The sequence below is a fragment of the Sardina pilchardus genome, chromosome 11 (genome assembly GCF_963854185.1).
Source record: "Sardina pilchardus chromosome 11, fSarPil1.1, whole genome shotgun sequence".
Lineage (NCBI taxonomy): Eukaryota > Metazoa > Chordata > Actinopteri > Clupeiformes > Clupeidae > Sardina > Sardina pilchardus.
In genome coordinates, this window is record NC_085004.1 from 20,122,171 (window position 1) to 20,137,770 (window position 15,600).

Consider the following 15,600-nt stretch of genomic DNA (forward strand, 5'->3'; position numbering starts at 1 on the left):
CAAGCATCTTGGACATCCTTTTGCAAAATTGATTTCACTGAATAGGCTTAGGCTACTGTATGGATAGGCTACCATGCTAAAATACCGTTGTTGCTGAAGATATCCCCTGAAAATAAAGCAATGGCTTAAAGGCTTACTGGTGGACAACAATCTATGTTGTCTCTTCACCTATGCGATAAGTTAATAAGCGAATTTCGCTGTTCTCACAGATCACCTGATGAAGGACAGTGTCACGTGACATACGCTCGTTTCATCTGTTCCTTCCCTCTGCGGGAGGAGGAGGTTATTGTAAATTGTCTCCATAATGGCGGATACATGTGGCCAAGTACTGCTGGGATCTGGACTGACTGTCCTCTCCCATCCTCTTATGTACATCAAAGTTCTAGTGCAGGTAAGACCGTGCTTGCTCTGTGGCATGGCGGTCCCAGTAAGCGAGCACAACATGTCAGCAGATGCAAAAACGTTTACGGTGACCTGCTGTCAGCTAATATTAGCTAGTCCCTTTCGTTTTTGTTAGCACGCCTGGTTGAAGTCCTTGTTGACATTAAATCTATTTTGTGGTCAGGTCGAAATTAGAATTGTAGAATAATGCCGCGTTTCCTTAAAACCTGAAAATGTAAGCGAGAAATTTTAATTTAAGCTTAAAATGTGGTAGCTAGTTAGATGTATGTGTCGTTGTTGGCTAGGTTGTTAGCCGGCTTCCCATTTTACGTCACGAAAGGTCAGAGTACGGGGTTTGTGGATTCTCAACAGAAATGCTAGGATTTAGCTAATTAACCTCTTTTAGACCCTGTATCGGGCTAAATGGACACGAACTGCTTTAAAACTAAAGTTTCAAATGGAATGGGCTATTTGACGATTTGTTTTCCAGATAAAGCGTTATCTAAAGTTGCCATCCCAGTCCAGGACATCTTACAGCTTAGCATGAAATTGCTTCTGAGCTAACGAGTTTTTCAGGAAGTGTCCTTTGGCCCACTGTAAGGTTATTGAGACTGATGAAGTTTGCACACAAATAGCGATAGGAGTACTGACAGTGGTAACAAACTCTCAGCTTTGGCGACGTTGAGTTTTGTTGGAGGTCATTCGTAAAGGTTTATTTATTTGTAGTGTAAATCTACCTTCCGCCTGTGATACACTGACGTTAACGTTAGTGTGATTTCATGCTTACAATCTAAACAACGTTCAACCATGTTAAACGTTTTAACATAGCCCTTGTCATTTGGCTTGTTCTGTCTACGTAAAATGTGTCTGTCTTAACAAACAGCTGATATATGCAAAGCATATGAAATAAATTATCTTTTGGTATTTTCTACCAATCCGTTCTATTACAGGTGGGACACGAACCCCTTCCTCCTGCATTAGGGAGAAATTTGTTTGGTCGACAAGTGTATCAGTTGCCAGGACTCTTTGCCTATGGTAAGGTCCAGCACTTCTGTTAAGCTTAATTTCCCCACTCCTTGTTCACGTATTAACATTCAGGTATTAGTAAGATGGCTGTGCCAGAGTTATCTCTGTTGGCAGTATACATTAGCTGTTCATTTTGTGCAGCAATACTTATTTTTAGATAATGGATAATACTGGTAAATCCATGTTTGCCAGTTTGAGGGTGAAGTGTCACATTTTAGTCATTCATATTACATTTTTTCCCATCCTGTTGAATATTATGATACCCTATCATGATTTATTTATTGCATGGTTGTACTGAACGATTCATTGATTTGTAATCAGAACTGCCATTTGAACTAATGTAATTAGCAAATGGTTTCGCTACCTCCTGAGACAATACAATGAACATGTGCCACCATTTTAACCATACCCATAGGCAGTGGTACGATTAACATACTGTACAGCAGTAAAGGCAAGCAGAAGTAGTGCTGCTCTTGCTCAAGATGAAATTAAGAAAACAGGGCGGATTGGTAGAAGAGTTCAGATGCAAAACCCTCTAAATGCCATCTCCGTCAAAAATGAGATAATGATGGTGAGTGAATGCTCTCCACGTATACGTTATTTAAATGATTTAGCTTCAAAGCCTGTCTCTGTCTCTGACTCTCTTCCTTGTGTGAAATATCGATTTGAAGGCAAAAACCTATAGGAGCATTGCTGCAGAACTGTTAATTTGAAAGAAAAGTGGTCAGATGGATTTAGAGGGTTTTGTCTCTGAGTCAGAACTATTCAAATATTTCCGTCATTTTAAACCTTTCATATATTGATTATTGAACTGAAGGTTGAGTTTCGAAAATGATGGTGCATAACACATTTTTCTCAAATTGCTCAGTCATATTACATCATATTTGAAGTTTGTTTGGTTAAACAAAGTTTTTAGATTTAAGGTAGACATGTAGTATTGGTCTGTTATGATCAGTATTCATTTTGTCACAAGTGTAAAGATATTAGATAGAAAGGCTTATTATGTACGCATGTTTATTGCTCTTGTGTCTTTATAAGAAAACTGATATCACACTTAACTCAGCGATGTTATAGTATGTTTTCTTTTTCTTTTTTTTTAAATGTCCTAATGTCCTAAATGTCCTGTGTTTGTCCCTCTAGCCAAACACATTGTGAAGATTGATGGTAAAGCAGGCCTGTTCAATGGCTTAGCACCACGACTCTGTGCAGGGACCATTGGCACAGTAGTGCACAGCCGTGTCCTGCAGGTAGAGGCTATTTAATATTTCACTATTAACATTTTTGTCATCTACTGTAGCAGGCGCTTTTGTTTAGTGTTTGCAGTTAATTAGCCTAAAGAAGAAATTAGTATTTTTAAGGCCAACGCCCACTGGTGGTGTCTAATGCTCATGTCCCTTTGTGTATACCTGGAGGATGCTTTTGTTATGTGCCCTCCATATTCACCCACCAACACAGTGTGCCCAGTAAGTTATGGAATGGTTATGAAAGTGTTATGTATTGATTGGCTTGAAATAACTTGAAAACGTTTAGCTGAGCTGAGCTGTTTGACAAAAAGTATAAATCTGAGTTGTTAGGGACTGGAAATCGCGCACCTCTTTGGTAGCCTGGATATCACCAGACCTCAATCTTTTGAGATTCAACATTAAATCTGGGGAGTCTGCGGCTGCGCTGTATTTCTACTGCACAAGAGGTGTGCTCAGTGGGCATAGTTCAAATGACTGTACGCTTAATAGCCCTTCAACCAATCAGACCAACAATTCGTGTGCGTCTGGTGGATTAGCCAATTTGTGATTGGTTCCAGCAAATGTGCAACGGAAGCAGGAGAGATAAATGTGCAGGTTTCCAGCCTGAGCCGCAGGGCGAAATCCAATCACCGGCAGATTGGGCTGGGAGTATTCGGAGTATTACAGAGTAAATATAAAAGTCATAGCGGCCTAGGCCTGTACTATTTCTTATGCGATGCAGGAACGCTACATTTCCTAAAGTAGCATCCACATCTGGAATAAGATGTACTGTATTAAGACGCCTGGTAATAATATCTCCATAGTAACACAATAATAATCTAGTAGTATGGCACTGTGGGCTGCCGGACATGATGGTGTCTATTTAGCTGCTATGCATAGACAATCCTGCCTATGGTTGGCAGGATGTACACGACCCCTCTACGCAACCTGAAATACCCTTTTACTTCCCCCAGCAGCTAAATAAAGAGATGGCAGATGCCTCAGATGGTTAGCAGATGAGGCAGCTATGTTGGATGTGGTCGCTCTGAATGTAATCTGACTGTTATTGTATTTTCTTCCAGAAATGCCAGGAGGGTAAATATGAGGTATGTGTGAAGAAAAACGCATAATTTATGATACACTGAAGTATTTTGTATTTGCAAGAGATTAGTTACATTTCTGTTGCGGTTTGTCTGATAAGTCCCTGGCTTGAAATGGCATAAGGAGAGTGGGCTAATAGGGTTTAATGAAGGATGTTTGGTTGTATTGGTTACTGGTTCAGTTTTCAAAATATCTTGATGCTTTTTTTTTTTTTTAAAGATAATTGGGAACAGCAATCAGAAAGAAGAAGAAGGATCGCTTCAACATGTCGTGAATGAGGTGAGTGCAATAGTTGTTTAAGTTGGTGAGAGAAAATATCAGTTCTTAATACTGGTTGTTATCAGTTCTTAACACTAGATTATTTATTTATTTATTATTTGGAAGATGTCTCAAACAATGCAGTACTTTTACCATAACATCTACCGCCTGTTTATGTGTACAACATTTTTATATTGTTGGGAATCAGACCGCATACTCGCTGTGTTTTTGACGTTCAGTTCAGTTAGCATATTTTGCTTATTTGTGTACAGATGTGATTCAACTTGGCTGCACACATCTGTTGTCCTACACAGTGGTATCATTGAGCCTTGCTACCACTGCTACCTCATTGAATACTGCAGTAATGAAAATGTCACAGCACCTACAGTATGTGTGTTTAACTTGCTTGTGTGTCTCTGGACTAACATTTATGCTTGTCTAATTTTCTCCTCTCCCCCCCCCCTCCCCCCCCCCCCTCCCCCTCGCTTCCCCAATCCTTCTCTTAGACGACCAGAGAGATGATCGCTCGTTCCTGTGCCACTATCGTCACCCACCCGTTCCACGGTAACTTTTTTTTGCTGGTGCTCTGAAGTTGCCTCAACAACCTTCGATTTTGATCCCACAGCTTCTCCCTTGATTAAGAATGTCCATTTATAAATTACATGACACAGCTGATGGAGATACAGTCCATTTAACATTTTCATTTATTTTATGTTTTTACGAATGCACATTTAAAGAAGTGAATGAGTTAGATGGAAACTTGAACGTTTTACTCATTTTTATCAGTTTCGCAAATGTCAAAATGCTATGGTCTTGTATGGTTTTGCTGTAAAGATGTATCTTTTTATTTCGTTTCAAGTAATTACCCTGAGATGCATGGTTCAGTTCATTGGCAGAGAAACCAAATACAGGTGTGTATGGCCATTGTTTTTTTTCTTGCAATCTTGTATTTTGAAGACTTTGAACAAACTTGAGGCAAACTAATGGGCTTTTTATTTTTCTGCAGTGGTGTGTTTGATTCTGTCGTAACAATCTACAGAGAAGAGGGCATTCTTGGATTCTTTGCGTATGTACCTGTGAATTGTGGATGATGATGAACTTCTCAGTACACACCATTTGTCATGAAAGTGAATGGAAAAAGACTCGTCTAACATTAGGTGTGTGGATGTTTTCTCAGTGGCTTGATTCCTCGTCTCTTGGGTGACGTCTTTTCCCTCTGGGTGTGCAACATGCTCGCCCATCTCATTAACACATATGCTATTGATGACTCGGTAAGTCCTGTCCATAATCGAGCACTTTGGTCAGCTGTAGTTTTCTTTTTAATTGTGTGTATAGCATAAATTGACATTGACATAACACTTATACATGTATCACAATGATATTTGAGTCTTTTATTCTAAGAGACTTTAGGGAGTCTGACCCTCTACCTCTCGTTGTAGATGAGCCACACGGGAGAAATAAAGAACTGCTCACAAGCCGTCACTGGGGTGAGTGCACGTTTTGATATCTGCCTTTTTATATCGTGTGTGTGTGTGTGTTTCATGTTCAAAGGTTGATTTAATCTCTCTTCGTGTATTTCTTTTCTCCAGTTCTTTGCCAGTATGCTGACATACCCATTTGTGTTGGTGTCCAACCTAATGGCTGTTAACAATTGCGGGTAAGACTGCCGGAAAAAATTGTCAGGGTTTTTTTATTTGATAAAAATAAACAATGAAAGGTTTGGTTGCCCATGCTGCTGTTAGCAGCTGTATGTCAGTTTCAGGCAGTGACTGGGAGGGGCAATCAGCATAGTGTTGAAGATAAGAAGGGCTTCAGTACATAAAAAAAGATTATTCAATAAAATAAAGCACAAATAAATTATTTTTATTTTGAGAGCATCAAGAAGGCAAGGGTGATGGTTTAAAAAAAATCTTTGTGTGTTTGTAGTCTTGCAGGCGGCCTTCCTCCTTATGCCTCTGTGTACCCAACATGGGTGGACTGTTGGAGACACCTGAGTTTAGAGGTCAGTATCTCAATCACTGGCATACCCTCCATGTTTTTTCAACATGACATCGAAATTATAAGTGCTTCTCTCAAAACAGCACAATACTGTACTTTTATGTGTAGTTGTGTGCTGTTTCGTGTTGTTTCGTGTAAAGCTATATTACTGTGTAGAAAGGTGAATGTGAGAATTGTACTTTTATTGTGCAGTACTTTATAGTAGCGCTTAAAATAAAGTTAAACATATCAGAGAAGAATATTTGTTTTATACACAATGACCTTATGAATGAGTCATGTACTCAATCCACATGACAATTTGACCTCTTAACATATAATTTCCAATTGATGCTTCCTTTGGAATTGTTCTTTACTTCAGTAAAGTACAGTGGCCTTGACAATGTTCTAACCCTTCTTGTCTGCTTGTTTGCAATCTACAGGGAAACATGAGTCGGGGCAACAGTTTATTTTTCAGGAAGCTACCTGCAGGGAAGACGTACGCCATCGATCAGAAAAGATTTTTTTAAACCGGAGGCTGAAGGGCATAGCATTTTATTGTAACAATATAAATGATGGGTCGGGTGAGGTGGACCTCTAATCCTTTGTATGCACTTGTTTACAATAACAGACTCATTTTTTTGTTGTTGTTGTTGTTTTTTTAACAACAAACTGTCAAGTCTGGCTACAAGTAAAAGACAACATGTTCACTGCAACTCGGGCTGCTTTGATTGGAAATGTGAAGAGCTTTATTTTAATAATTAGAGATTTATATTAATGACTAAATGAAACAGGGGTATCTCATTTGTGGACAACCGCATCCTAATGATGTCTGTGCAGAAGTGTCCAATCAGCTTCACCGAGGGTCGGGGCCAACGTTCCGGGGCCAGAACAGCCCCATTCGCCCAAGGAAACGGCACTCAGTTAAGAAGTTAACTGTGAGATTGATGAAGATATATGCACGCCAGGCTCCCTCAGATGACCTTTTTTTTCCTTTAACTGACCAACTTGGATTGATAGTCAAAAGATGTTTCCCCCCCCTTACCCAAGGAAATTAATGCATGTAGCGATGTTAAAGCTGTTATTGGTCTAATGTTAAAACAAGTGTGGGAGCTCTCTCGTCCACTCTGAATGTCTGTTTTGTGGTGTACAGTGTTTTCATGCTGAAAATTCAGACCAGGGCCCACGTGGCAAATCTGTCACTCACTAGCTGTCCGTCTATTGGAAGCTGATTTTGTTGTAAGTAATTAAGTGGAGCAAGTTGAGGATGAGGTCTCCAAAGCAGACATTCATAACACTGAGCTCATTCTGATTGATCCAAATAAATTGCATTTTTTGGGGATCTGCATGGCCCATGTGTAGTTGTTTCAGTGAGATGTCATGACTGCCTGCCTGGGGATCTTGTTACTGGGTGGGTAATCATGAGGTATGTAGCAAAAGATGATTTAATATAATCGTGAATTTATTCCTGTACTGAAAAAGTGAACACTGATCAATACCAATAAATTTTGCGTCCCAATTGTTCAATTGCAGACCTCAGTCAAGTGATATTTTTCTGGGACTAAAGCAAGGAGAATATCTGTGCTTGAAGTTCAGACATGTTTGTCATATTAATTGTAATCTAATTATAGTCTGGCTATCACCATACGAATCTTCTAAGATTGAACATTGGTATGGAGAGTCTGCACTTTATTTCAACTGCACTAGAGGCATGATCAGTAGGCATAGTTCAAATGATTGTACGCTTTTGGATAGTCGCTCAACCAATCAGACCAACAATCCAGGTGCACCTTTTGGATAGGATAGTTTGTGATTGGACCCAGAGGTGGACAGGAAGCAAGAGAGATAGATGTGCAGGTTTCCAGCTTGAGCTGAAGGTCGAAATCCTAATAGCCAGCAGATGCTGAGTTTACCCACACCAGCCTACAAAAATACTGTATTTGATACTAACATGTATTCTATTCAAAAACAAAGTAGATAAGTCAAACAAGTATTATAGCATAATTCACAGTAAATAGTCCCTATAAACGACATTAAGGCTCTGAAAGCTCACTCCTACGGTCCTGAGTTATGGCCACATTAATTGACCACTTCACGTTAGCCCTTCTGCTCAATTGATCCCAAATGATCTCTCATTATGGAGCTCAGATACGGCAACGGGCTCCTTCATACACAAACTGAAGGAATAATTGAGGTAGTTGTACTACATTTAGTGAATGGATAACAGGGTGTCTACAGGTACAAACAAGTGAAAAAGTTAAGACTTAAAACCTTTTAATATCACTCCTTAATGAAATTTAAGGCTAAATTTAGGCTGGATATACAAATCATAACTGGGAATATACAGTACTCTTTCCTACATACTGATGTCATGAAATAAATGGTAAGATAATAATTGGTTAACTTCTTTGACCGGAGTCATTGCAGACTTTGGGGTCATAGGGAACACTCAGACGAACCCACCTCCGCAAATAAGCAAACGAGTGACAGAAGCACTGGGCATAATTAGACCCTACGGAACCTTGTAATTTGAGAAACACTGAAGTAGGTCTTAGTGGCCATCAACATTGGAGGTATATTGCTGTTATTTCACGCCATCAAAGCTGCACAGTAGATAAACAGGCCTTGACTAAACCATAGACAACGCAGCACATACTGAGAATATTCGACCTGGCTGAACAGATGGCCTGCATTTTCACGGTGACATGACTAGAAAAATATTTAAGACCCATCACATCTAAATTTAAGACAATTGAATACTTTCTAAGGCCTTATTTTTAAGAAACTTCCGCAGCCATCCTGAGATGAATTCTAGTAACCGGTGTACGTTTTCTGGGACAGTTGGTCAAAACTGAATAAAAGGCCGAAACAAAGTTTAAAATGAGGACAGTAGAACAGCACCCATAACAATGAAAAATGTTTTATTTTGTTTTGTTTTTTTGTAATTAATGGAAGGACTAGTGTGATGGCATACCAGTCACTTTCAAGGCAGCCCAGTCTGAATACAGTAAAGACTGATGCACTTTGAATCACTTTTGTGTCATGCACAAGAGAGGAAACTACCCCACAAGGTTATAAAATATCAATTCAAGGACCAGTTATCCGCTCATACAAGTGACACCTGGTTGCTTGACACACCTTGTCCCCCCCCTTCACTCTCTCACTCACTCTAACTCTCTCTCTCACTCTCTCGCTCACACACACACACACTCGTACAAATGCAAACACACACACAGATACAGATAGAGAATGCCACCCTTTGGCTCAGGCGTAGTACTGCAAGTTGGCCTTCTTTTTGGCTTGAACCTCCAGAATGCCCTCCATGTAGTCCTCGTGGTTAAGCTCAGTAGCTCCCCTGCGAAGCGCTATCATACCCTGGACAGACACACATGACAAAACTATTTCTATCTGGTCATCTGGTCATCTGGTCCTAATATACTATAGGACTGAAACAATATACATAACTGTATAAGAACTATATGGTTATGGTATTTAACAGACAATTTTGTCCAAAGTAACATACAAATAACAGTACAATACAAAACCTTGGTAATACTACATTTAGGAGAATAGCAATAATAAACAATAATGTCAATGCAATCAATAGCTTAATGAAAATAACTAAGTACTATAATGTAAAAATCATAATGCATAAGAAACGCTTAGTAAACTAAGCTTATGTTGAACAGATATGCCTTTAATTAACCTCCTCTTGAAAGTCCCATAACTATCACAAGAACAGAGAGTGCTGGGCAACTTATTGTACCAAAAAGGAACCACAGAGAAAGAGACTTGAATTTGACCTGGTGCTTATGGCTGGTCGATACAACAGACGCTCATCAGAAGAACTTAGAACTGAGACATGGTCCTCATGCAAAAAAGCCTACTGTTGATTAGCGAGGATGCAAACGAAGACCGCATTTGGTACATTTGGTACATTCGGTACGCATCTGTATTGAACTTAAGGTCCTGTAACGAAATTGTTCCAGGCGAATATGTGTACCTTTACACCCTAATATGCTGCACCCCAAATAAAAATAAATATATATATATATTTTTAAAAAAAGCGTTCAAGAATGCAAGAGAGTGATTGATTTGCATGTCTAACAGACTGCTAAACATCTGAGTTTACAGTTGCTAAAACAATACCATTTCAGAAACCAGGCATACTGTATATTTGCAGATCTAATAACTGGCCTGCAGTGTCTGATAGTGACAGTGGTAGATATGCCAAAAGAATACTTACAGCCTCAACACACACAGCTTTGCACTGGGCACCATTGAAGTCATCTGTGCACCTGGCCAGCTCTTCATAGTTCACATCAGGACTGGATGAGGAGAGGGGAAATGGTTCTGTTAGGAGTCTGATTAACCTTAACCTCACACACCAGCTGTACACATTTGTCTTTGAATGACCATCCATTTTGCATTGGAAACTGTACACAAGACCGACTTAAAACATTAGCTATGTCAATGTGGCATACTGCATCAAAGCAGAGGTCCCTTTTGTATGTGACGCATATGTATTAAAAACAACGAGAACTACAACAACAAACAACAACTTCATGTTCATAAAATAGATCTAGTAAGAAAAAAAGACAAAAAATCCAGGATCCTTGAAGTCCTGAAATAACACTTTTGCTTCTATAAGGATATTACAACGACAACTGTCCAAACAAAACTATGACAAATTTGACGAATTCATTCAAAAGTGTGAAGGGCAGCCGTCCCTACCTGACGTTCATCTTGCGGGAGTGGATCTGCATGATACGAGCACGCGCCTCCTCGTTGGGCATTGGGAACTCAATCTTGCGGTCAAGACGTCCAGAACGAAGCAGAGCAGGGTCCAGAATGTCCACTCTGTTTGTAGCTGCGATGACCTGGAGGCAGAGGACACATCAGAAACCAAGGCAGAGTGGCACTTAAACAGCCAGAGATGGCCACTGATGTATAATCCACTTAACGCGAGTCAAATGCATTCTAGGACCAGGGATCTGAAATCTGGAATGACGGGTCATACATGGATGACATTACAAGCATATCTTGCAAGGATCTCACCCAAAACACCTTATCATGCAGTTACACTGACAATATGTTGTCAATATAAACATGACCACACAACAGAACACTGAATACAACTGTGAATAGAATGGGCCGAACAATTTAGGAAGAACACGATTGCAATTTCTGACAGCTATTGTGTGGCTTTCTATATAGGACCTGGCAGCAGGTACCAATTCCTACCTTGACTTGCATGTTGGGCTGGAACCCGTCCAGCTGGTTGAGAAGCTCCAGCATGGTCCTCTGCACCTCACGATCGCCAGCCTTCTCACTGTCAAACCTGCAGGAGGAGAAAAGAAGAGGTGTCCTCAATATGAGATATGCCTACAGAGAAACCAGACAACAGGGGATGTGTGCTACTGTACAGGGCTTATTACAGTTTAGCACTGCAACTCTGTTTTAAAACAACCTTCTCAATTTCTCAACAGCCTGACAATGAAATAATACATAAACAGAGCATCAGCTTAAAAGTAATCTCCATGAAGATGTCACTCAAGTCTAAGACGATCATCTCAGCATGCATGATTTTACAGGAGCCAATACACAGCATGTCTGCCTAAAACCTGGTTGTGTGGAACCACCGCGGTCCAGCCCTGCACACGTCCGGACTCGAACCCGCTGACAGCAGCACCTCGGATCGGGAGTCGAGCGCGCTAACAATCCAGCTAAAAGCCCAGTGTAGTGCTATCCACACCTTACATTCCTTCTAATCTTTTCATTGGGCTTTGTTAAACATTGGCATCATGTACTGTAAGCAAAGGCAGGAAGACTGAATACATTTCACTCGTTGCATTGCATATACTGTATATGTTAAAAGTGACCCAAGAGTGGCAGCAAAATAAATATAAAACCATGTAAAACAGCCAAAGTAAAGACCAGCGATAACTGGCTTCTTCTCAGTCTCTTCTTCCAAATAAGGGGTGAGCGGTGAGTAACATGGTACTTAAAGATAAACAACTGAATCATACCGTTTGGTTCCAATGGCATCCAGTTCATCAATGAAAATAATGGATGGGGCCTTTTCTTTGGCCAGAGCAAAAGCATCGCGGACCAACTTGGCACCATCACCAATGAACATCTGGACCAGCTGGGGGCCAGCCAACTTCAAAAAGGTAGCCTGAAAGGAAATAAAACACACAGAGGCTCAGGATGAGAGCATATGGCTGAGTATCACCAGAGGCTATGATGATCAATTCACTTGAAGTATGTAGGCAGACATTTAGTCAAGTCAAGTCAAGCCATTTTTATTTGTATAGCGCAACATTGGCAGATACTGTATGTAGGCTTCTCCATATTTGTCCTGATTCCTGAACAGCACAAATATGTGCTTTGCTCACCCCACCACCATTAGCACATAAATACAGACACCTGAAGTGCACAGTCTTACAGCAAACAAAGGAAGGTTCTCTGCGCATCTGCAGTTTAGCGTCGATCTGGTGCAACCAGGCCAGGACAGATAAAGTATGAGAGAAAGAGGGACGCCGGTGCAACTCAGATGAGGATGTTTCTAACATCATTAGTCAATGTTTTGCACCTTCTAAATAAAAACTTTGAAGATATCTGAGGTGCACAGTCTTACCTTTGTCTGGGCAGCACAGGCCCTGGCCAGCAGAGTTTTTCCTGTCCCTGGGGGTCCGTACATCAGCACCCCCTTTGGCGGCTGGATGCCCAGGTTCTCAAACTTCTCTTTGTGGTTCATAGGCAACACAATGGCCTCCACCAACTGCAGGGAATAAACGCACCGTTACCAGAACAGACTCAACTACACAACTCACTGTTAAGAAAAGTTTACTGTGGGGAAACATTCAGGACTGTACAGGAGAAATAGTGCCGATGTACCTCTTGGATCTGTTTATCGAGGCCTCCAATGTCGCTGTACTGCTCAGTTGGGCGTTCGTCTACCTCCATGGCCTTGACTCGAGAGTCGTACTCAGTGGGGAGGGTCTCCAGGATCAGGTAGGAGTCCTTGTTTACACCCTGTTTGTCCAGAAACATACCTCAGTCAAAATTAGGTCACAACTTACTAACACATAATGGATGGAACAAGGTTCCCAAAATAGGAGTTCAGCTCTAGACAGCTGCTTTTAACACGGTCACTGGTAACAATGTCATCAGTAGATATCAGGAAATAGAGTCTCAAATGTCTCTAATCCAATGCTGTTGAGGACTGACTGAGTAAGCCATTGGACAAGAGCAAGCAAAATGTATTACTGGGAGCCAAAAAAAGTTTCTCTGCCTGGAAATAAATACATACCACAAGGTCCCCTGGCTTCAACTTCTCAGCATCCACCAAACCGATGACCGGCAAAAAATATGTCTGTAAGGGAAAACATGTAAGTAAGAATACTAATGGAATTCACACATATAGTATAAAAGACATTCAAACATATATTAATACCACAACTGATACCACAGAAGACCAGTGCAAATGTCCCTTATTCATGCACCACTAACACTCTAAATGCCACTAGTTCGATTTGCAGACATGGTGTTTTTGAGAGATGTTTTTTAGAGATGATGATGCACCTGTCTTGTAGAGGTCTTGATGACTGCACATTTCCCCTTTCTCTGTGAGTCCAGATCAATGTTGGCTCCATCTTCCTCCTGATCATTGGGATCTACGTCCAAAAGCTGCCAATCACACCAGTTATAATCAATATCAACCCCAGTAAACCCCAAGATAAAATCAACCTATGAGCATGCTAAAGACGCAAACACACACACACACACACACACACACACACACACACACACACACTAGATGTGAAGAAATTTAATGAAAGATTAGTGATTTATATTAATCAAGTGACCCTGCTGAAAGAATCACCTCAATAACATTGGAGACCAAGTAAGGCAGGGTCTTGTTGACTTTGATCTTCTCTGTGTTCTCCTTAATCTTATCCTTCATAGCTTGAAGCTCATGGGTCACCCTTAGCACTTCACTCTTCATGATCTGAAAAGACATACATTTAGTTTGACTTTTCAAATGGGCAAAGACCTGTTCATTCAGTTTGACTTTTCAAACTACCCACAAAAAAAACCCAAAACGATAAGTCAAACAGAGGTTCAGCCACCCTACCTTGATTTCACTGTCCAGAAGACGCGTCCTCTGAACAATTTCTTCAGTGGACATTTTGAGGACCTCCTCCCCAATCCCATCCTATGGTAATAAACAAGTCGAACATTAACTAAAACAGAAAGACAATCGATGATACAAATAGACAGGTGACTAAATGTCCACAGTTCAGTCACAAAATATTCAATCTGAATAAAATCATTTTTAAAATCAATTTAAAAATTGGCTGTTGAAATGTGATCACGCACTGGTCAACTGTACCTGAACAACATGCTGGCTACTTCAGTTAGAAAGTTACAGACGGTGTCATCAACATTATACGTTCAGCAAAAAGAAGATTTAAAACACTACGTCTGGTTATTGAGGTTAATTACGTTCACGTCCTAGCAAATCAGGTAACGAAGCTTCACGCTAATGTTAGCTATGATAACTGGCTAGCAAACCGTATTGTTAACTTCCAGCCAGCTAGCCACTGTTCCTCTGAAGCTAGCGTTAGCCTAAATCAATCGGAGCGCTATCCTAATTACAACAACAGTATTGCCTTAACATATCAATCAGATTTACTGAAACAAATTGAATACGTTAGTTCTGGCAAAAAAAAGACAGTACGGTATTTTCAGTCATACGGTATAGGTAGCCAAAACACGATTAGCTTAAAAGCTAACTAAATTACTGTGTCATCCTGAAAACCGGTGGGTAACGTTAGCTAACTTTAGCTTCACACCGTTAGCTTGTGTTTACTATCGATATTTTGGTAACAGCGGACCAAATGCCCCCAAAAGTCAGCGCATAGCATAAACGGTACGTTTCATACGACACAAAACAGACTTAAAGAATGAATCATATGCTATGTATAATAAAACAAACCTCCACCTCATCCCAAACTGATCTGTCATTCAACGACGACATGTTGAAAACTTCTTTTGTGCTTACTCTATCGGCTTATTGTAGTAACTAGATTCCAAAAACACCCCACTACCGTCATCTACCGGTGTGGCGGCAAAGCGTATAAATTAGGCACAGTGACGCCACATTGCATATTACTGTAAATTTTAAAATGAGATCATGCTGCTAGCCAGTATTTTACAGTCTTTGCAGTCAAAGGAAGATCAAGGAAGTCACCTGAAATTATTAGGTTATATTTTATTTCTTATTTTTTTCATGGATTCTTTATTCGCCTCCCAACACAATTGCATAAATACAGCAGTAAAGTAACAAAACAAAAGATGTGTCAGGAATTTGTGAAAAATCGTTTTGTGACAGCTGTCAGAATCATAGATAGGCCTATATAAGAGACCATTCACAGTCACTATATGATACAGTGGGGAGAATAAGTGTTTAATGTTTTAATTTAAAAAATAAATAATAAATAAATGTTCTTCCTTAAAAAGAGAGAATAAGCATTTAACCCCTATTTTAAATTCCTAGAGGCAGGATGATTTTTTTGATAAAGGTCTACGTTTTTATTTTTAAAGATCAGCTAGGCTATTTCATGGATCC

General features: G+C 40.2%; 2 protein-coding genes across 3 annotated transcripts; one reads left to right on the forward strand and one right to left on the reverse strand.

Moving 5' to 3' along the window:
• Nucleotides 1-233: 233 nt before the first annotated feature.
• mtch2 (mitochondrial carrier homolog 2) lies at nt 234-7,305 on the forward strand. Its single transcript, XM_062549225.1, has 13 exons — nt 234-391; nt 1,332-1,416; nt 2,548-2,654; nt 3,713-3,736; nt 3,951-4,010; nt 4,496-4,553; nt 4,849-4,900; nt 4,996-5,055; nt 5,167-5,260; nt 5,429-5,476; nt 5,579-5,646; nt 5,916-5,991; nt 6,407-7,305. The coding sequence occupies exons 1-13, from the start codon at nt 305-307 to the stop codon at nt 6,491-6,493; spliced, it is 906 nt and encodes a 301-aa protein (XP_062405209.1). The 5' UTR covers nt 234-304; the 3' UTR covers nt 6,494-7,305.
• A 1,562-nt stretch (nt 7,306-8,867) lies between these two features.
• On the reverse strand, nt 8,868-15,049 carry psmc3 (proteasome 26S subunit, ATPase 3). 2 transcript variants are annotated; one of them, XM_062549981.1, is made up of 12 exons: nt 14,968-15,049; nt 14,104-14,184; nt 13,852-13,977; nt 13,551-13,655; nt 13,279-13,341; nt 12,864-13,001; nt 12,604-12,747; nt 11,993-12,141; nt 11,208-11,304; nt 10,698-10,843; nt 10,210-10,291; nt 8,868-9,338 (listed from the first exon to the last, which is right to left on the reverse strand). In XM_062549981.1, exons 1-12 carry the CDS (start codon nt 15,007-15,009, stop codon nt 9,228-9,230), a joined length of 1,284 nt encoding a protein of 427 aa, XP_062405965.1. In that variant the 5' UTR covers nt 15,010-15,049; the 3' UTR covers nt 8,868-9,227. The 2 variants fall into 2 exon arrangements, with proteins under 2 accessions (XP_062405965.1, XP_062405966.1); XM_062549982.1 differs by having other exon boundaries at nt 14,974-15,022.
• Between the last annotated feature and the right edge of the window lie 551 nt (nt 15,050-15,600).